The 19,543-nt window shown below is 49.7% G+C and overlaps 2 protein-coding genes across 2 annotated transcripts; both read left to right on the forward strand.

The window, feature by feature from the left end:
• LOC121157153 (cystatin-8-like) lies at positions 1 to 3,920 on the forward strand. The gene is made up of 3 exons (XM_040981171.1): positions 1 to 231; positions 1,379 to 1,492; positions 3,749 to 3,920. Exons 1-3 carry the CDS (start codon positions 1 to 3, stop codon positions 3,830 to 3,832), a joined length of 429 nt encoding a protein of 142 aa, XP_040837105.1. The 3' UTR covers positions 3,833 to 3,920.
• A 7,322-nt stretch (positions 3,921 to 11,242) lies between these two features.
• LOC121157154 (cystatin-13-like) lies at positions 11,243 to 18,363 on the forward strand. The gene is made up of 3 exons (XM_040981172.1): positions 11,243 to 11,510; positions 14,576 to 14,689; positions 18,068 to 18,363. Exons 1-3 carry the CDS (start codon positions 11,280 to 11,282, stop codon positions 18,149 to 18,151), a joined length of 429 nt encoding a protein of 142 aa, XP_040837106.1. The 5' UTR covers positions 11,243 to 11,279; the 3' UTR covers positions 18,152 to 18,363.
• The last annotated feature ends 1,180 nt before the right edge of the window (positions 18,364 to 19,543 follow it).

Below are 19,543 nucleotides of genomic sequence, written 5' to 3' on the forward strand. Positions count from 1 at the left end.
ATGATCAGACCTGGGCAGCTCTCCCTGCTCCTCCTGGCCCTTTCGCTGGCTCTGGTCGCCAGTGCAGAGCACACTGGCAACGAGGTGAAGGTGTTGAGAATGTTAAAACCTGTCAACACCACGAACGCCAATGTGAGACAGAGTGTGTGGTTCGCCATGCAAGAATACAACAGGGAGAGTGAGGACAAGTATATTTTCCTAGTGGCCAAGATTCTGCAAGCCCAGCTACAGGTAAGGGGGTTGCCCAGCAGAGAACCAGGGCTGTGCATGGGTGAGGCCAGCCTGAGGGGGTGAGCAGGTGAGAAAAACACCCATGAGCCTGAAAGCTTCAGGAGCACTCACTTCCATGCTGCACCTGCAGCAACGGTAGCACAAGCAGCATTGTCTGTGAATGCTTGAGTCATCAAAGCACCTCACACACACGCAGGACCTTTGCAAAGCTCCTGGGAGATGGGATGCATGGAATTTGAATGTGTGTTTGGTTACAAGATCAATTTGGTTTTAATTCCATTTATCCACAAGCTTTCCAAAGTGCTTTTCTTTTTAATTTTATTTATTTATACTCACACACATATTTGTTTGGAAGCAAAGTTACACAATGTGCAAGGGAGGAGGAAGGTGGAGAGAGATTTCATCTGCTGGTTCGCTCCCCAAATGGCCACAATAGCCGGCACCGAGCCTAGCTGAAGCCATGAGCCAGAAATTCCATTCAGGTCTTCCAAGTAAGTGGCAGGGAGCATAAGCACTTAGGTTGCTTTCTCGGGCACCTTTGCAGGGAGCTGGATAGGAAGTGGAGCAGCAGGGATTCGAACTTGTGTTCATGTGGCACACACAGCTATAAATGGAGGCTTAATTCCCTGAGTCACAACACCAACCCTGGATGGTCACTTCTTGATGTTTCTTAGCCAATTTCTCTGCTCCATACAAACCAGAGCTACCTCTGCTGATTCTTGAGAACATAGCTCAAATCCAATACAACTTCACAGAGACTTGGAGACTCAAAGGGGAGTGGGCACGATGTGACTGAGAGGCTGTGCCCCCGGAGGATGAAGACAAGGTTTTGATGATGCCAATGTCTGCTCCCGCCTCTCCTTGCCCTGTTTCTCGGAGAATGTAGCAAACCGTGAACTTTGGAGACAGAAATGGGATTAGAAGGATGAACTTCAAGGTGCCCCCAAATGGAAAGGAGCCTTTCCCCACCCCCACCCCACAGGTTATGGGACAGTGGTTGTAACCCTTCCCCAAAAGTTATATCTGGATTGGGGAGGAGTGAGGAAGGCATGAATGAGCAGGGCAGGAGGGATTTTCACACTTGGCAACGCTGTTGAAAATAAAATCTGGCAGTTTGGGATGAATCAGCATGATTGCTTGATGACAGATCACGAACCGCTTGGAGTATGACATCGACGTGGAAATTGCCCGCAGCAACTGCCAAAAGCCCGTCAGTGAGGATGAAAGCTGCGTGTTTGCAGAGGACCCCAACCTGGAAAAGGTAAGCCATGCACCTGCTATCTGCTTCAGCCACGCAGCCTCGAACCCTAACCCTAACACCGACTGGGGAGTGATCCAGACCTCCCTGGGGGCGGGGCTGGAGGAGCGTGGGTACCCACGCCCTTTGTTGGAGCTCTGGTGGAATCATCCCTCTCTGGAGTTTGGGTGTAGGAAACCTTGCCAGCACCTGACCACTGAGTGTGTATCCTCTTGGGTCCCGTTTCTCAAGAAGACATGCATTCATTTGTTCACTAATTCCTCCACACCACTCAGGAGCATGCTGCTCAAGGGAGCTGCTTTGTTTGGGTGCTGGAAATGAAGCAAAGACTTGACTAGATGCTGTCCTTGCCCTCCGGGGTTCACTAGAGCATCCCTGAGGGCAGGAGACCAACACTGAAAGGCAGACTCATCCCTGGGGCTTTGGGCTTGAGTTTTACAATTCTTGGTCTTTTGGGGGAGGTCTTTGAGTGGGAGACTTGAGGCAAGCCCATGGTGTGCTGCAGGCTTCCCAGCAAGCGTGCCTTGGGTGCTCCTTGCTGCCGGTGATTCTTCATGTTGAACAGGCATCAGGATCAACTGGAGACCTTCACAAACTCACAAGGCTGGGCCTCGAGTGATGCTATTGCTGATCTTGGGACCACATTTTTTAAAAAAGATTATTTATTTATTTGAAACCCAGATTGGCAGAGAGAGAGGGAGAGCAAGACACACACACACACACACACACACACACACACACACACACACACACACACACTCTGAGCTCTTCCATCTGCTGGCTCACTCTCCAGATGGTTGAAATGGCCACGATTATGCTGAGTTGAAGCCAGGAGCCAAGAGCCTCATCTAGGTCTCCCATGTGGTCACAAGCAGAATGCTGGAAAGGAAGTGGAGCAGCCAGGAATGAACTGACACCAATATAGGATCTCAATGCATGCAAAATGAGGATTTAACCGCTAGGCTATCATGCTGGGCCTTAGGCATATGTTTCTAGGCCTACATTTGTATTGAAAAAAAAAATGTCATTCTAAGCTTTTGAAATTCAGCTCTAAAGAGTAATCAGACTGGACTCTTTTTCTTATTCTTTAATTTTAAAAAAAAGATTTTGTCCATTTTTATTGGAAAGTCAGATTTACAGAGAGAAAGAGAAATAGAGAATAAGATCTTCCACCCACTAATTGTTCACTCCCCAAGTGGCCACAATGGCTGGAGCTGAACTGATCTGAAGCCAGGAGCCAGGAGGCAAGGACTTTAGCCACTAGGCTGTCTCACCAGGCCTGTTTCGTTATTATGCCAAATGCTGATTTTTGAAATTTCTTCAATTCTCTTGAACCAGGACTTACTTTTCAAATTAATGTGATTTGTTATCAAATATTTTCTTGGTGCCCATTAATGGTATTTAATATTTCTTTGACCTGTCCCTGTAATCAGGTAGGAGATTCCCCTAACGCTGTGTCTTAGAGTGTGCTGAACTTGCCCTTGTTGGGGTGTGTGTATGGCAGGTAGTAACTGCCCGTGGTCAGTTTCACGCACGTCAGCTATCTAGGATTTGATAGTTGGAACAAGCACACAGGTCCCCAGGACTGGAGCTTACCTAGAGAATCATCCCCTTCATTGCAACCCACATGAGTACAGAGGTGACACTGCTCGCTTCCCTTGGCCCTGACAGTTTTGTTCCACCTGCTGTTTGCACACATGGGCCCTGCTGTTCCCGGGTGCTCTGAGGACCCAAGGGACACACTTCCAGATGAGGCCACCCCAAGAGGGCACTTGTGGTTCTGATCACCGCTCTGCTCTGCACAGGCAGCCTAGCTGCGCAGGATTGGGATGCAGGCATGCGAAAGATCATGTCTGCACTTGTCATGGAGGATACAGTGGGTGTCAATGCACCATTTTTTTTAAATTAGGAATTCTGCTTCTGTGTATCTGAAGCAGTTCCTTATTTGCAGCTTTGCAAGTATATGAAAAATGAAGTTTATGTTGACTCTTAGGCTGAAAGGCCAAACGAGTTAACACCCACCTGCTGTGTCTCCCTGTGGTTTGTGTGAACAGAAGTGCCTCCGGAGAACTGCTGATGGCCATAAGGGCTGTAGGCTTCGGCTCTGAAGCCTCCTGGAAGCTCTTCTTGGTGGCTGGTGATGCATCTTCCAGAATATTCTTCATGCAACATCTAGCCTTGGGGAAATTTTTTTCCTTGTCCTTTCCCCCTCAGCCCTAAACAGGGATCCATTGCTGATTTTCATTTCATCTCTTGCAGAAATTAGTATGCAACTTCTGGGTAGGAACACTTCCCTGGAATGGTGAGTTCACCTTGTTGAAGAAACACTGCAGGGACGAGTGACAAATGGTGCTGGGAGCATCCCTCCATCTGAGCCGGCTGCTTTCGCAGTGAAAAAGGAGCAATAAAAGGCACGAAGCTGCCACCCACACACTTTTCACCAGCCTGCTTCTTGTTTCTAAGTTCTAGTTCTTCATTCCGAGCGCCAGGGGGCTCGCTCAGCATTGGCAAGCTTGCTGATCCACCCTCGGGGATGTCACAGAATCACAGAATCCAACACACAGAACAGTGTGAGGTCAGAGTCCCTTTCCCTGGCAAACCAGAGTAGGGAGCCTTAGTGACTGAGAGGGTCTCGTGCAGAGGCTAAGCCCAGGGGGCAGCTGTTCAACAGGTTCTCCCAGATGCTTCTTTGGGTCTGTGGCTCCCTCCTGTCTGAGTTTTCCAAGTGGGGAGACAGACTAGTTCCTGTGACAGAGCCAGTTGCCCCCTGCTGTGTTCTCCCTGTGAACTGAAATATTTGTGTTTCTTCTTACATGATAGTCACAGAGAGAGGGGTGAGAGCCTGAAGGGTGAACTGCATTGTGTGCATGTGTCTGGGTGTGCGCATGCTTGCATGTGTAGGTGCACATGAGTCTGGTGTATACACGCACGTGTGTGTAGGTATGCACATGAATGTGTCTGTATGTAAGTGCCGGCATGTTATACGCATGTGTGTACCTGTGTCTGAACACATGTAATGCAAGAGTGTGTGTGCATATGGGACTGTCATGCGTGTGTGTGCGCTATCTGAGCATGCTCAAGCATGAGTGTGTGTGTCAGTGTGTTTTTGTGTGTGTGACTGTGTGTATGTATGCATATATGCATAAGCATGTCATACGTACAGGTGTATGTATCTGAGCAGGTGTATTCTTGAATGCGTGCGTGTGTCTGCGCATGTTCATATGGGAATGTGTGTGCCTGTGGCAGTGTGTTTACATGTGTCTAAGAGTGTGTATATGTCGGAGTAAGCATGACATGTGTATGTGTGTGTGCCTTCTAGGTATGCTGGGACAACCGGAATATGAGCCCCTGAAATATTTGTGGAATATAGCATTAGAAAGAAAGTTTACTTTAATCCATTTTTTTAATCCATGCATACTGTTTTTCATAATATTGTTTCCATGATCCTTTTAAGAAATAGAACCAGCAGTTCCCTGTCCCAGCCTTAGCTCTGCCCTCCGCCAAGCCAGCACAGAGAATGAGGTCACCTAGGATGGCTTGCTCAGAAGACATAAGAATCCTGAACCCAGATACACCCCAACTCTCGGCACCTGCTCAGTGTCGTAGCTGGAGCAGCCCCAGCAGGCAGGGCTGGGAAAGGAAGGACTCACAGATGGCATGCTTGACCCACGGGTGCCTGGGCTGGTGTATACCCAGGATACCTACCACCCAGACCTGGCCAGGTTTGAAAGGTTGAAAAATTGATTCCTAGAAGAATGGGTTCTGTAAACACGAATTAGTCACGCACTGAAGAGACACCCAGACAGGGAGGAGGAGGAAGATAAAAGGCCAGGTGTCCAGCTGCTCAGCCAGGGGAGAAGCAGCCCACAGCCCAGGAGCCTCCCCAGGTGTGGGCAGCTCTTCCTTCCTCCTTTCCTTTCTTCTGCTGCATGCCTCAGGGAGGTGTAGGCTGTGTCTCACCCCCTATTTTGTCTCACAACCGGACTTCTCCCACTAACACCTCCAAAAGGCTTACACCTACCACGTTTTCTATTCCTGTAACCCTCTCCACTCTGGTGTGGGAGCCAAGTGCAAGTGCATGGGTCAGTCCAGGCACGGAGTCTTTGCTCCCTTGTCCCCTCGGTCTCGGCTCCATCACCATCCCCCTCCCCACGAATAAATAAACAGACCTGAAGAAGCCTGTGACTTGGCTGTTGTGTCTGTACTTTTTTTGGAGTTTATCCTAGTGACAAAGTGTATATGCACTGCAAGGTACACATACAGTGACTGTGATATGGCTGACAACTACAACAGACATAGAAATGACAACTGTCACTCAGAACAGGGGTGGGGGTAAGCCAGTTGTGGAACGTTATTCACAGGTGGAAAAGGTCCTCTTCGTGCGACCAGGATGGAGAATGGGAGGGAGAAGGGCAGACAATAAACCAATGAGCAAACCAGTAGGACAGTTTCATAAATATATATATATATAACACATATATATGTATATATATATATATCTTATTTATCTGAAAGAGTTATGGAGAAAGAGCAAGACACAGAGGTCTTGCATCCTGGCTCACTCCCCTAAGTGCTGCAAATGCGAGGTTGGGCCAGGCTGAGGCCAGGATCCAGGAGCTTACTTCAGGTCTCGCACATGGGTGCTTGGTCTCAGCATTGGCACCACCTGTGGCCGCATTCACAGGCACATTAGCCAGGAGTCGATGAGAAGCATGGCAAGCAGGACTAGAGCTGGCTCCCCAGGGATCGAGGGCCAGCTTTATCCACTACACCGCAGTGCCACCTCTTCCATGTTTGATTTTAAAATATGGAATTTTGACTTTTATGTAACATTAATTATATTAACTGCAGAATTAACTTAAAAGACAAAAATCCCATGTAGTCGCCACCCTTAGGCACAAGCTGGGGGATCATTCAGAATATCCACTTTGTTTTCTTTGAGCAGCAACTTCCTATTGAGTTCATGTCCCTTTGGGCTTTAAGCTGATCCTTGTGGATGGGCCGGCTCATGTCCTGCTGCTTCACTTCCCATCCAGCTCCCTGCTTGTAACCTGGGAAAGCAGTGGAGGATGACCTAAAGCCTTGGGACCCTACACCCATGTGGGAGAACCACAAGAAGCTCCTGGCTTCACATTGGCTCAGCTCTGTCCTCTGCTGCCACTTGGGGAGTGAACAAGGGGACGGAAGACCCTGTCTCTCCTTCTCTCTATAGATCTGCCTTTCTGATATAAATAAATAAATCTTTTAAAAAAATTGCTGTGGTTTGGATCTGAAACCTTGAATATATGAAAAGCATGAAATAGTATGTGAAGTGAGTTGCCATTCTGTAATCTCCTCTCTTGTCCACTCCTTGATGGTTCCCCTGGAAGAGCCCATCAATGAAATCCACCTGCTGGGCAGTCCCTGAGGGTCCCGTCATGGTTACAGTCCTGAGCACAAGAAAAGACTCTGCGGCCACAGGAGCCATGGTTACTGAGGGCAGCACAGCTGATGGGGAAGTTTCCCCAGATGGCCACACAGCTGCTTCCTCTGCCCTACTGCACTGGAGAGAAGGCCCACACCTCTGCCAGTGTTTGCCAACAGCCCCAAGGGAGGCACTGGCTGCTTGAGCTTACTGGTCCCCTTATACAACACAGCCTCCAGCGAACTTTACCTTCTCCCTCTCTCATTCACTCAGACCCCCCTTCCCTACCCGCCTCTCCTCTCCAGGATGTGACCTGTCTCATAGAACCTGTGAAGGCTGTGGCAGTCTCTCTCCTCTCTTCTCTGGGGCCAAACTTCCTTTCAATGTAAGACAGCGATGGGGTGGGTGGGTTGTGATGTCATGGGGGCAGAGAGGCCAGTGGTTTTTAAAGCAGTGGTGTGTGGCCAAGAGGGCCAAGAGTCAGTTCTGTTTGGCCATGCAGTCTTCTCCAAGGGAGACAGGCCAACTAAGCAAAGGATCTCTTACTTTTTGGATTTTATGGATTTTAGAAAGCTTTTTTTCCCCTCCCCACAAATGGAAAGTTAGTCCTTTGCCAAATATGTTCAAGCATCCTTCTACCATGTTCGTGCTTCCTCTTGTGACTTTGTGGGTCATGTGTGTGTTCCACAATAGCTAAGGTTGGATCAATCATTCCTTCCCATTGGCCTCTGTGTTTTGTATCTTCTTAGAGAGTGAGCAGGTGGTCTGGCTCTTAGGATGCTCATGTCCCATTCCAGAGTGCCTGGGTTTGCATCCTGACTGTCCTGATTCTAGCTTCTTGCTCGTGGGCACCCAAGAGGCAGCAGTGGCGCCTCAGGTATGTGGGTTTCTGCTACTCTTATGGGAGCCCTGTGCTGACTTCTTGGTTGCTGGCTTTGGTCTGGTCCAGTGTGGACTTGTTGAAGGCATCTGGGGAGCGAACAAGTGAATGGGAGCCCTCTGTCTCTCTTTCAAATAAAAAAAAATTAAGTAAAAATTTGAGTTTAAACATGTGAACAGCATGAAAGGGGTTCTTGAGACACACTGAAAGAAGGCAGCAGGTGTGCTTGCTAGCACACTTCGGGCCAAGCTGGCTCTTGGATTCACCCATTTGTCCATTTTTCACCTTGCAGAGAGAGTGACATTAGGCCAGCATGGTCGCTGCCTGCCCACACAGTCCACCTGACACTTCTGGTGGCAGCCCCATGGGTCTTCCCTTCTTTGGCCTCTCAGTCCCAGGGTCAATGAGCCTGTCTGTTGGGTGCCTTGTCCTGCCACTAAGACTGGGGAGTGGAAGGGGGGAGTCACAGAAAGGGATACTTTTGGAAATGATCCAGAGATGATTCAACTTCCAACTTGGTTGAAGCCCAGAAATGTAGAAGCCAGCAGACATAGAACTAGGCCTGAGGGTCCCTACAGAAGCCCGGGGTCTTGCTTGTCACTCAGACATGCCCTCACTGAGCAGCATCAGAGGTGCTGGGCTGACCTCACAAAGTGATTGTGATCACTTGGGAACAAGTGCAGATGGCAGGCCTGCCTCTCAGCAGACCAGGCTCTTGGGGACTCCTGACCTGGTGCTTCAACTGGCCATATCAGGGGACAGGTCAGCCAGGCAGGTGGCTGCTCAAGTCCTGCTGGAGGAGGAGATCCCACCTGGGAGCCAGCAGTCAGGGGTGCGACTGGAATCTTCACACCAAAGTGGGTCCACAGTTGACTGTGGAGTGTGTGCCGGAGGGCAGGGGTGGGCAAGGTGCAGGAGTCCAGGAACCAGGTATGTTTGTTAGCAGAATGATTGCATCCAGGCAACCTGAAGAGGGGTGTGTTGAGCTCTTGGCTTTGGAGGTTGAACCAGGTCTGAGATGGGGCGGCCCCTGTGGCTGTGATACAAGGTGGCAGGGGATGCTGTGGCAGGAGTGTGTGGGGAAAGGGGTTACAGGGAGAGACACAGAGCCTGAGAGCTGGTGGGAAGGATCAGCCAATCTTGCCCCTTTCTAACAATGCACTTGGATGAACTGATTGTGGTCCCCTAAGAACTGCGTTAGTCACTGACCTAATGAGCTTCCACCAGCCCCACCTCTGATGGTTCCACCACCTCCCAGCACAGCCTCACTGTGGGGACCAAGGTGAGAACCCATCAACCATATATCCAAGCCATGTTCCTCATGGAACAGCTGAGTCAGCTGCTTCAATTGCACCTTTAGCAACTAAGTGCAATGTGTGGAGCGAGAAGCAAAGCCACAGTGTGGAGTAGATTCCTGCTCACTTCCTGACCTCCCCACCACCCCCCAACGCCTCTGGGCTACAGCTCATTCCTGCGTCAGCTTTCTGCTGGTTAGGCAGAGCACTGTTGCCCAATAGATGTCACTGCACATACATTTACAGGACAGATGTGGGCAAATCTGTCACCCTGATGTCTGTGCTTGGTGGGGGAGAAGCCGGCATGGGGCTGCCTGCGTTTCTGTTTGCATTAAGCACCCGTGCCAGGAGTCGCTTGGTTTTGTCGTCATTTCCCACGTTCAGCTTAGATAGGCTCCGCTTCCCCACTTCTCTTTCCTCTGTGACTCCTACCTTTGCCTCTCCAGCTGACTCACTCTCTGCACTGGGCATCTCTCCTCCCTGGCTTGTTGCTTGATTCCTCCTCAAAGCACCTGCCCATTCCAAGCTGTTAACACAAGGTAAGTTAAAAGGCAGGGTAGGGCAGACAGTGAGTTTAGTCACAGGTGCTTTTATCAAGAACCTGTGGGCTTTTACATGGTCTCTTTACAAAACAGAGTGACAGAACAAGAGGAAGTGTTCTTACATCTGCCAATTTATTCACGGATGGCCACAACAACCAAATAGTGGGCCAGGCAAAGCTTAGAACCTGGAAATCTGCCTGGGACTCCCATGTGGGTGGCAGGGGCCTAAACACTTGTGCCATCTTTAGCTGCTTTCCCAAGTGCACTAGCAGGGAGTTGGATCAGATGCAGAACAGCTGGGATTCAAACTGGCATCCTCTCGAGCAGCAGTGTAAGCAGCTTGAACCACAACATTGGACCCTGCTTGGCCTCTTTAGCATTCTTCAATCTCCTCCTTCCCAAAGGGATTTCTCATTCTGTGGGCCCCTATGGGGGATGTGCGATTGCATAAGAAGCATGCAGGCACTGACAACACCCACCAGCATCAGTGCCCGGCGCCTAAAGCTGCTATTTCAGAACTGATGAGGCAAGGAGAGAAGGCAGGGCAGTTCTGAGATCTGCACAGAGGTACTGCTGAGGAACCTCACTTCTGCCACGGGTCCTGGTGCTGTGTATGGACCTGGCACGGGGCAGTCACCTTTGCTGGACACAGAGGGACCTTGGAGATGAGGTGATGGAGTAACTCAGCAGGAAGGAAGAGCACATGTGTGAGTACGAATGTGTGTGTGGATGTGGTGTGCATGTGTGGAGCTGTGGCTCCTTCTAAAAAGCAGACAGCCACCATGGGGATATGGCTGTACTCCAGCTGCAGGTTTTTCAGCCGTGAGAGTGGCAGGACCCCCAAGAGGTGGGCTTGTTCTAGGTCCTCTGTGAAGTCCTGACTCTGCAAGGTGCTCAAGTCCCTGCATGGTGGTGCACCGTTTGCTTGCCTCCTGCAGACTTCAGGCAGAGGAAGTGCTATGTGAGTGGTTGTTACTTGTATAATCAGTAATCTGTACACGTTCAGGCTGTTTCTGAACATTGTTGCCCCTCAGTCCATGTGAATCCAGCTGTGTGCAGCTGCTTGACATGCAGGGATGATCACTTCTCGCACCAGGCATGTGGGGTTTCCATGCCAGTTCTCTTCAATTCTTTGCAAACACCAGCTGGCTGCTCTGTAATCCCATTAAATACTGACACCAGCTGCCCAGCTGGCCTCAGACCCCAGTGAACAAAAGCTCAGTCCCCTGATGGGTTCCCCAGGAATCACTTCATTAGTATACATACAGGGGGTGATTGGCAGGGGTTGGGCAACTCCCGAAGCACTGCCTCCACCCCGTCTCTCCCCTCAGGATGTTCTAAGGGCTTGTGTGTTCTGGGCCAGAAATGGGGAATACAAACCAAAAAAGGATCCGTGTACGATGTTACAGCTGTTCTCTTTGTATCATGCAGTAGATGAGCATGAAAAAAAATCAAGTGTCAAGAGAAAAACATGTGTTTCTCATTATATAGCAGTATCACTGAAGTGTTCAGGCAATTGCTTGCTTTTAACCTGCAGCTGTGTGGAGAGAGAGGGGCTGGTTGCCAAGATCTGCGAGGACAAGTGGCAGGTGCCCAGCCTACAGCCATCAGCCCCAGCCCTGGAAGGACACCCAGAACCCAGCCTGTGTCCCCTTTGGCTGCACTAGGAATGGCCAAACACCACCAGGCCCTGCTGCTCTTGGTGGCAACTGTGGTGGCCCTTGTGTGCACAAGGGTGCAAGCCTGGGGCTCTGTGAAAGTGGTGAGAAAATTTCAAGACATCTCTTCGAGCTATGTGTACGTGCAGCAGGCCCTCTGGTTCGCCATGCAGGAGTACAACAAGGCCAGCAACGATATGTACTTCTTCAAGGTGATGGAGATTCTGAAGACCCAGGAGCAGGTTCGTGGAGGTTTCGCCCTCACTCTTTCACTGTCCTCTCTCTCCCGTCCCAAGCCCTGGGCTGAAGCCAGGAAGGGACCCATCGTCCACAGGCTGGCCATTGAAACAAAAGGTGAACAGAAGTTTAGAGCTGCTGTCAATCAAACCATAGCAACTGTTTTCAAACTAAAAACAAAGGTTTTTTTTGTTTTTTGTCATTTGCAGTACGCAGGGGCAGAATTCAAAGATTGAAACTTGGGGATGGGTCTAGGGCAATGACTCAATCGGCTAAAGTCCTCGCCATGCAGCTCCAGGATCCCATGTGAGTTCCAGTTCACATCCCAGCTGCTCCACTTCCCGTCCATCTCTCTGTGACCTGGGAAGGCAATGGAGGGTGGCCCAAAGCCTTGAGACTCTGCCCCTGCGTGAGAGACCTGGAAGAAGCTCCTAGCTTCAGATCAGCTCAGATCCAGTGGTTATGGCTATTTGGGGAGAGAACCAGCAGATGAAGATCTCTCTGTAAATCTACCTTTCCAATAAAAACAAATAAATCTTAAAAAAAAACCTTAGGACTTCTATAGCATCTTTAAATTTTTAAATTAATGCAGAGAGAACAGATTTTATTTATTTAATGTATATAATTTCAAGCTCATAAGGACATTTCCCCTCACCTGCTCTCTCTCCTCATTCCTTGCTTTTTTATTTTTTCCTTTTAACTTATTTTAAATTTTTATTTGAAAGGTAGAATTACAGAGGGGAGAGGAGAAACAGAGATAGATAGATAGATAGATAGATAGATAGATAGATAGATAGATAGATAGATAGATCTTCCAACCACAGGTTCACTCCCCAAATGGCTGTAATGACTGTAACTGCGCTGGTCCAAAGTTAGGAGCTTTACAGAAGTCTCCCATGAGGGCGAAGTGGTCCAGGAACTTCAGCCATTCTCCTCTGCTTTCCCAGGTCATAAACAGGGAGCTGGATTGGAAGTGGAGCAGTTGGGACTTGAATCGTTGTCCATAAGAGATGTTAGTGTTGCAGATGGAGGCATAGTCTACTATACCATGGCACTGACCCCTTTCCTTTTAATTTTTATAACATCATCATCTTCCATTTACTTCATAGCTGTAAGCTACATTAATTTTATCTTAGGGGTTTCAGAGAATTACATTTTATCCTTTGGCATTCTGACATGGCATTGAGACATAAGTCCATTAAAATAACTTCAAATAGGCAGCAGCCAAATGGAAACCATCAGGGAGCCATGAAGGCACCTGGAAGGGGCTAAGTTTGAGGTTGAGTACCATCTGCATGAGCCATGACAGGAGTGGGTTATGTCACTGGGGAACCGAGCCCAGTGAGTGCTGGCAGAGGAACCAGGATAGACAGGTATTTCCCACTGCAGGGGAAAATGCCAGCTGCTGGGTGAAGCAAGTGGCAGCCTTAGAAAGCTGACCCTTGTAGCCTCCAAGGGAATCCCTGATGAGGGTATGTCGCATCCACTTGATTGCTAAAAGAGAATGCGACCTATAGTAGTGACAGTCACAACCAAGCCCTAATTGCAATGAGAGGCAAGGTACCCGACACTGCTTACCGGAACACTGCCCCGGAACAGCTCATTAACAGAGTTGCTTTTTTAAATAGGGGCAGTTGACAATGGCTTGCATAGTGCAGCAGGAGAGGAGGCGCTGTGCACTCCCTGCCTATCTCAGCTGGCCAGCCTATGCCTGCCTCCCCTCCGGTCCAGATAACCAGACTCAGGCCCTGATGAAATCTGAGAGATAACGGAACTCGAACCTTGATTCCCGAGAACTGGGAACCATCCGTGCTGAAGGTCACGTAGATGGTTCAGCCTGCAAGCTCACACAGTCTCCCAAGGTTTCTTAGGCAAACAAATGAAGCAGAAGCTACAAAAGTGAGAAGTATTGCCGTTAGTAATGAGCCATGGTGACTGTATTTTGATTTCAGTTCTGGAGGTGCCAACAGCTCACTCTCCGGCTGGCTTTCCAGGAGCCCGTGGCTGTGACGTGCAGAGAGGCCCACAGCCACACCTGTGTTGAGTCAGTGTTTTTTTTTTAAATTTGAAAGGCAAATTTACACACGAGAGAGAGAGAGAGAGAGAGAGAGAGAGAGAGAGAGAGACAGAGAGAGAGACAGAGAGAGAGAGAATATCTTCCATGTGCTGGGTCACTCCTCAAATGGCTGCAAGGCTGGAGCTGAGCTGATCCGAAGGCTTGAGCTTCTGCTGGGGCTCTAAGCTGAAACAAAGTTCCCCTTGAGGCACAAAACATTCAATTAACTAAAGCCACAGGAGGCTGGAAAAGAGCTGTCCCCTCACCTAGGGAGTAGTGCGCCTGAGGCAGGAGGGGGGGGGGGCCTCCGAATTCCCCTTCAGCGCCGTCAATTATCCAGAAGGGACCGGTTGGAGGTAGAAGGGCAGGCCTGTGAGCCTCGGGAGAACTTTCCCCTGTGTTCTCGCTGTCAGTGAACCCGGCAGGTCTGCAGGCTGCTATATAGCGACCAACCGATGGCACCCCATCACAGCATGCTTTGCAAGGCGGCAGCCCATCGGACAGGACAGGACAGGACGGAACAGCACAGGACATGACAGGACGGGACGGAACGGGACGGGACGGGACAGGACAGGACAGGACAGGCCGAGGGTTCCCAAAACCGCTGCTGAACGGAAGACTCTGGAGAGAATGAGTACCTTCTAAGCAAGCGGCAGTTCTGGGAGGCGGTTTATTCTCTCCCTCCTTCTCGTTTAGCTGTGAAGATTCAACGAGCGCTGCTATTGCTTTCCCAGCTCCAGTAGGCAAACCAGTTAGTAGTTGTGTAGCTCTGGGAAATTTTTCTGAAACCATTTCCTTTAAGTTGGGGAAGACTACCCTTTAAAGTGAAGGACTGCAACAGAATAAAAACACACCAAGGTATAAATACCACCCCAGATTGTCCCAATTGTCTGGCAAGCAAATTACGCAAGTGGATCACATAGACGCTCTTGTTTCCAAGTTCCCAAACAGTCCCAGATGAATCGGTGACATCAATGTTTTAGGATGGCTAATGGTAAAATTGATCACCAACAGGTCACAGATAGTTTGGACTACCTTCTTGAAGTTAAGATTGCCCGAACGATGTGCAAGAAAGTTTCAGGAGAAAACGAAAACTGCTTATTCCAACAGGATCCCCAAATGCAAAAGGTATATAGCATAAACTAAACTAATTTTTTGAAGAATAAAATAAATAAATAAGTGCAAATTATATAAATATTATGCAATCAAATAAATGAATAAAAAGAATAAAAGAAAGAAAGTTATAGGGTGGGGACAAGAGAGATTTTGTGCTGCAGGTAGAGAGAACTGCCAAGGCCCAATCCTGCTTTAACTTCCTGCTTTCCTCCTTAAGCCATGTTCTTTCTGCTGATATGCTTGGGACTGTGGATAATATTTCCCACCACACTTCTGTCTGGGCTGTGACCTGCTCTGTAGGTTCCTATGGTGCGGCCAGGGGTGAAGTAAGTTCCAGATGGGTGTTCTGCTCATGACCCCAGACCTCACCTGGGATGACTGAAAAAGCTTTGGCTGGTCAAACACCTTTCTCACTCTGGGCTTTCCAGGAGTAGGGAGGCATTTGGAGGGTGACCAGTTGTCCCTGGTTTGCCCCCAGTGACTGAGCAGGCTGTTAGAATGTGAGCCTTTCCATGCTGAAGGTGGAGAAGGAGGGCCCAGCGTAGTGGCCTAGGGGCATACGTCCTTGCCTTGAACATGCCAGCATCTCATATGGGTGCTGGTTCTAATCCCAGCAGCTCCACTTCCCACTCAGCTCCCTGCTTGTGGCCTGGGAAAGCAGTCAAGGACAGCCCAAAGCCTTGGAACCCTGCACCTGCGTGGGAGACCCAGAAAGAAGTTCCTGGCTCCTGGCTTCGGATCGGCACAGCACTGGCAGTTGCAGTCAACTGGGGAGTGAATCATTGGACGGAAGATCTTCCTCTCTGTCTCTCCTCCTCTCTGCATATCTGCCTTTCCAATAAAAATAAAATAAATTTTTAAAAAATTAAAAAAATAAAAATAAATAAGGACGGAGAAGGAAATCTTGAGTAAACTAGTTGGTCATTTTACATTTGACCTTCCTCACGAGATGTGGGGTCCCCATGAAATCAAATGTCTGATTAGCTGCCACAGGGAGGAAAAGCCAAAGCTTCCACCAGCGCTGGCAGGGAAGGATTAGAAGAAAGCCAGCTTGGTGGACAGTGTGTCCCTGGCATCGTGTGCTGATCCAGTGGGAGGTCAGGGGTCATCTTGTCCTTCTATTGTCCTTGAAAGAATTTTGAAGCCAAACATGCCAGAAGGAACTTGGCTTGATTTCCGTTGTCTGGATGACACATGGAAAGCCCACAGGGGCTTCGGGGCTGCCTGAGACTCCCACCCCAGGGGCTCAACATGCCCAACAGCAGCTCCTGTGCCCAGTCTAATGCTTTGTCACATCAGAGATAAGGGGCAATCCCAGATGGGGCTGTCAGTCACACACTAAGCATGTACAGAGAGAGAGAGAGAGAGAGTCTCCTGTCAGCTGATTCACTTCCCAGATGGCTGCAACGTCCAGGGCTGGATCAGGCTGAAGCCAGGAGCCAGGAGCTTCCTGTGCATCTCCCGTATGGTGCAGGGGCCTAAGCAGTTGGCCCATTTTCTAGTGTTTCCCAGGCGCATTAGCAGAGAGCTGCATGGGGAATGAGCAGTGGGGACTGGAACCAGCGCCTTCATGGGATGCTGGCGTCTCAGGAAGCAGCTTAGTTCACTCTGCAGAATGCCAGCCCTGTATTATCTTCTCTGTACACCCTAACACTCATTATCTTGACACCTTGACAGTAGCCTTCATATGATCAATTATTTATTTAGGACGTAAATTATGACACATCTATTCCATTCCCTCTCTCAAAATAAACAAGACTTCTAAAATTCCTATCCACGTTTCAAAACCTTTATCTTTGTGTACAGACTTTTACATGTTTTTCAAAATCTATGCAAAGTTTTGGAACCTTTTTTCTTCTTTCCACCCAACACTGTGTTTTGAGAGTCATGTACGTTTGTGCAATCTGCTGTTATTTGCTTTTGCTGAGTGACTTCTTGAGCCAGTTGATGTGTGTAGAAATTGATCATAGCATATTTGATTGTCATCAGTTAGACTGGTCACATGACTGTATGGCACTGTGTGCAGCTGTTTCCCTGTTTGGCACTTTTTTTTTTTTAGATTTATTTATTGGAAAGTCAGACATACAGAGAGGAGACAGAGAGGAAGATCTTCTGTCTGTTGATTCACTCCCCAAACTGCTACAATGGCCGGAGCTGAGTTGATCTGAAGCCAGGAGCCAGGAGCTTCTTCCGGATGTCCCATGTGGGTCCAGGGTCCCAAGGCTTTGGACCATCTTCAACTGCTTTCCCAAACCACAGGAAGGGAGCTGGATGGGAAGCGGGGCCGCCAGGATTGGAACTGGCACCCAGTTGGGATCCCAGCATGTGCAAGGTGAGGACTTTAGCTGCTAGGCTACTGCGCCAGACCCTTGACACATGTTTGATTGTTTGCAGTTCTTCACTTTTAGCAGCAGTGACATAATGAAAGTTCTGGCTGTGGCAACGTGGGTGAAAGGCAAGGATCTCCTGGTGATGTCATTAGGAGTGGGGCAGGTGTGGTGACGTGGAGGGAGTCTTGGCGATTCTTGGTGTAGGAGCTTTAGTCTTCCCAGTTGAACGTGTGTGGAATGCTTCCTCGTCATTTCACTGTGCATTTTTTTGATTGCCAACCGGTTTCTGGCTTTTCTGTTCTGTCATTGTATTTCTTTCTGTTTGTATTATTATTATTATTTATTTGAAAGAGCAACAGAGGAGGAGGAGAGAGAGATTTTCCATCCCCTGGATCATTCCCTAAATGGCCATAATAGCCTGCACTGGGTCATGCTGAAGCCAGGAGCCAGGAATTCCACCTGGGTCCCTCATGTCATTGGCCGAGGTCCACGCACCTCCCCAAAGCCCGTGCATGCTGCCCCTTCCCAGCACGCTGTGGTGACCCTCCCTGGGTGCCCCAGCAGAGGCCTGGACTGTGTTTCAGTGGCTTTTCAAGCTTCCTGGTGCCTGGCCTGCTTTCTCTCTCTGCCTGGCTCTACACATGTTGTCTCATGCAGCTTCGCCTGAGCTTCCCTGGCCCTTGCTTCTGCTGATGCCATGGGGGTATCCCTGCATCTCCTGCGGGTGGAGACAGGTGTGTGGAGAGACAGATGTGTGCAGTGCCAGCTGTGAGCCTGAAACACTGCTCATGGTTGCAGGACCTGAGGGCCAGATCTGTGTGTCTTTCCCACGTTCCCTTGGACCACATTCCCGTCTCCATCTCTGGCCACATTCCTCTGCCACGCTCTAAGGTGTGCAAAGAGCCCTGCACTATTCTTGTGTTGCCTTCTCTGGGAAGTGTCTGGCTGAGCCTGCCACGCTACCCAACCTTTCCCTCAGGGCTGCAGGGAAGCCAGCGGACAAGTTTTCGGTTCCCTGCCTGTCTGCATACATACTGATGATTCCTTCTGTGTCTTCTAGATGCTTTTTTGCACCTTTATTGTGAGTTCCAAACCGTGGAAATTTGAACTCACTGTGGTGAAGCAAAAGTGCCAAGACATCTAACTGTCTTGCTGCATGTTCCGCCACACACACTCCCACTGCAGAGAAGTGATGGCACCTGCAAGACCTTGGAACAACTTTGCTGCAGCATGTTCTGCAGGCCTAATGTGTGGCCTTTGCACGGGACGGGCAGACTCACTCTGTGCAGAAAAGGGTGTCACATCTTTAAGGAGGAACAACTTGCTGCTGCCAATAAATGAAATTGCTTATACACCTTACCCAACTCAGGGATGCATGGCTTTTGTCTGACCCCCCTTTTCTGGAACATGCAATATCAGGACCTGCAGCGCGGTGGGTGCTTCCAATAGAGCCTCTGATGGGGAGAGGGTGGGGGTGGAGGAGAGTCTGGGCTGCCCTTCCTGGGTTTCCACAGAAAACTGGCTTCCCACACCCTTGGGAACATGCGGCCCAGGAAGCTGAGACGCAAGTGGAGCTTCCAGATCTGATGCAGCCGGAGATAGAGTGCGGCCTACCAGAGGTTTGGGGTGATTCTCAACTGAGGCACAAAATAGGGCAGAATGGTGCAGAGAGGAGTGTGTGTGTGTGTGTGTGTGTGTGTGTGTGTGTGTGTGTAGGTTGCACGTGTGTGTTCATAATTGGATATTTGTCATCTAATGCCACAAGATAAGTCACCCAGTGTGTGTGTGTGTGTGTGTGTGTGTGTGTGTGTGTGTGTGTGTGTGTGTGTACTGTGACATTAGTGTGTGTTTGCAGTTGGGTGTCTCCTGTCTCCTGCTGGCTTGTTCCCATGCGTGCAGAAGTGCCTCTCACGAGCTTATGCTAAGACATGGACCCTGCGTTATTATCTGAAGATTTGATTGCCCTTGGGGCATCTGCTCCCTGTATAACTGTTGACCATGGATTTCTGTCCTTTTCCAGGGATGGGGGAGGGATGCAGGCTCTTTTCAAACTGCATGGGAGCTCGGTGTAGTAGCCAATCTCCCCCAGAGTGGTCCCAAAGACCAAGATGGGGAGCCACAAGGTCCTTTGAGACTGAGCTTTAGCCGTCACACACACAGCCTCTCCTCCTGCAGATATTTCTGGTCACTCAGGCCTCACTGCCTGAGGACAGGGGCCATACAGGGGAATGAAAACCAGGAGGTGGGGTTCCCAGAGCCTGTGGCTGGAGGGATGTGCTCAGGGGAGGAAGGGGTTGGCCTGGCCTGAAAGAGCCTCCACGCCCCCCCCCCAAGCCCTGGTCTTGGAGGCTGAGCAGTGGCGTGCAGGTGGAGAACAGCCTGGCACTCAGCAGCTGTGACCTAGGCAGCAGCTTCCAGCCCGCATGCAGGACAGGGCTGCTGAGGTCCCAGGCTGCAGCCCCCAGCACCTCTCTGCCTTGGGGGTCTTCTTGGCCAATCAGAGGCAAGCTGGTGTGCCAGGAAGCTCGTTCTTCCT

Source organism: Ochotona curzoniae, unplaced genomic scaffold, assembly GCF_017591425.1.
Source record: "Ochotona curzoniae isolate NIBS_2020 unplaced genomic scaffold, NIBS_Ocur_1.0 contig_3520, whole genome shotgun sequence".
NCBI classification, from domain to species: domain Eukaryota; kingdom Metazoa; phylum Chordata; class Mammalia; order Lagomorpha; family Ochotonidae; genus Ochotona; species Ochotona curzoniae.

Coding starts and splice junctions, on each gene's coding strand:
- LOC121157154 (XM_040981172.1), top strand. CDS start 11,280: ATGGCCAAACACCACCAGGCCCTGCTGCTCTTGGTGGCAACTGTGGTG. Junction 11,511..14,575: donor TTCTGAAGACCCAGGAGCAG/GTTCGTGGAGGT, acceptor GATCACCAACAG/GTCACAGATAGTTTGGACTA. Junction 14,690..18,067: donor AGGATCCCCAAATGCAAAAG/GTATATAGCATA, acceptor TGTGTCTTCTAG/ATGCTTTTTTGCACCTTTAT.
- LOC121157153 (XM_040981171.1), top strand. CDS start 1: ATGATCAGACCTGGGCAGCTCTCCCTGCTCCTCCTGGCCCTTTCGCTG. Junction 232..1,378: donor TTCTGCAAGCCCAGCTACAG/GTAAGGGGGTTG, acceptor GCTTGATGACAG/ATCACGAACCGCTTGGAGTA. Junction 1,493..3,748: donor AGGACCCCAACCTGGAAAAG/GTAAGCCATGCA, acceptor CATCTCTTGCAG/AAATTAGTATGCAACTTCTG.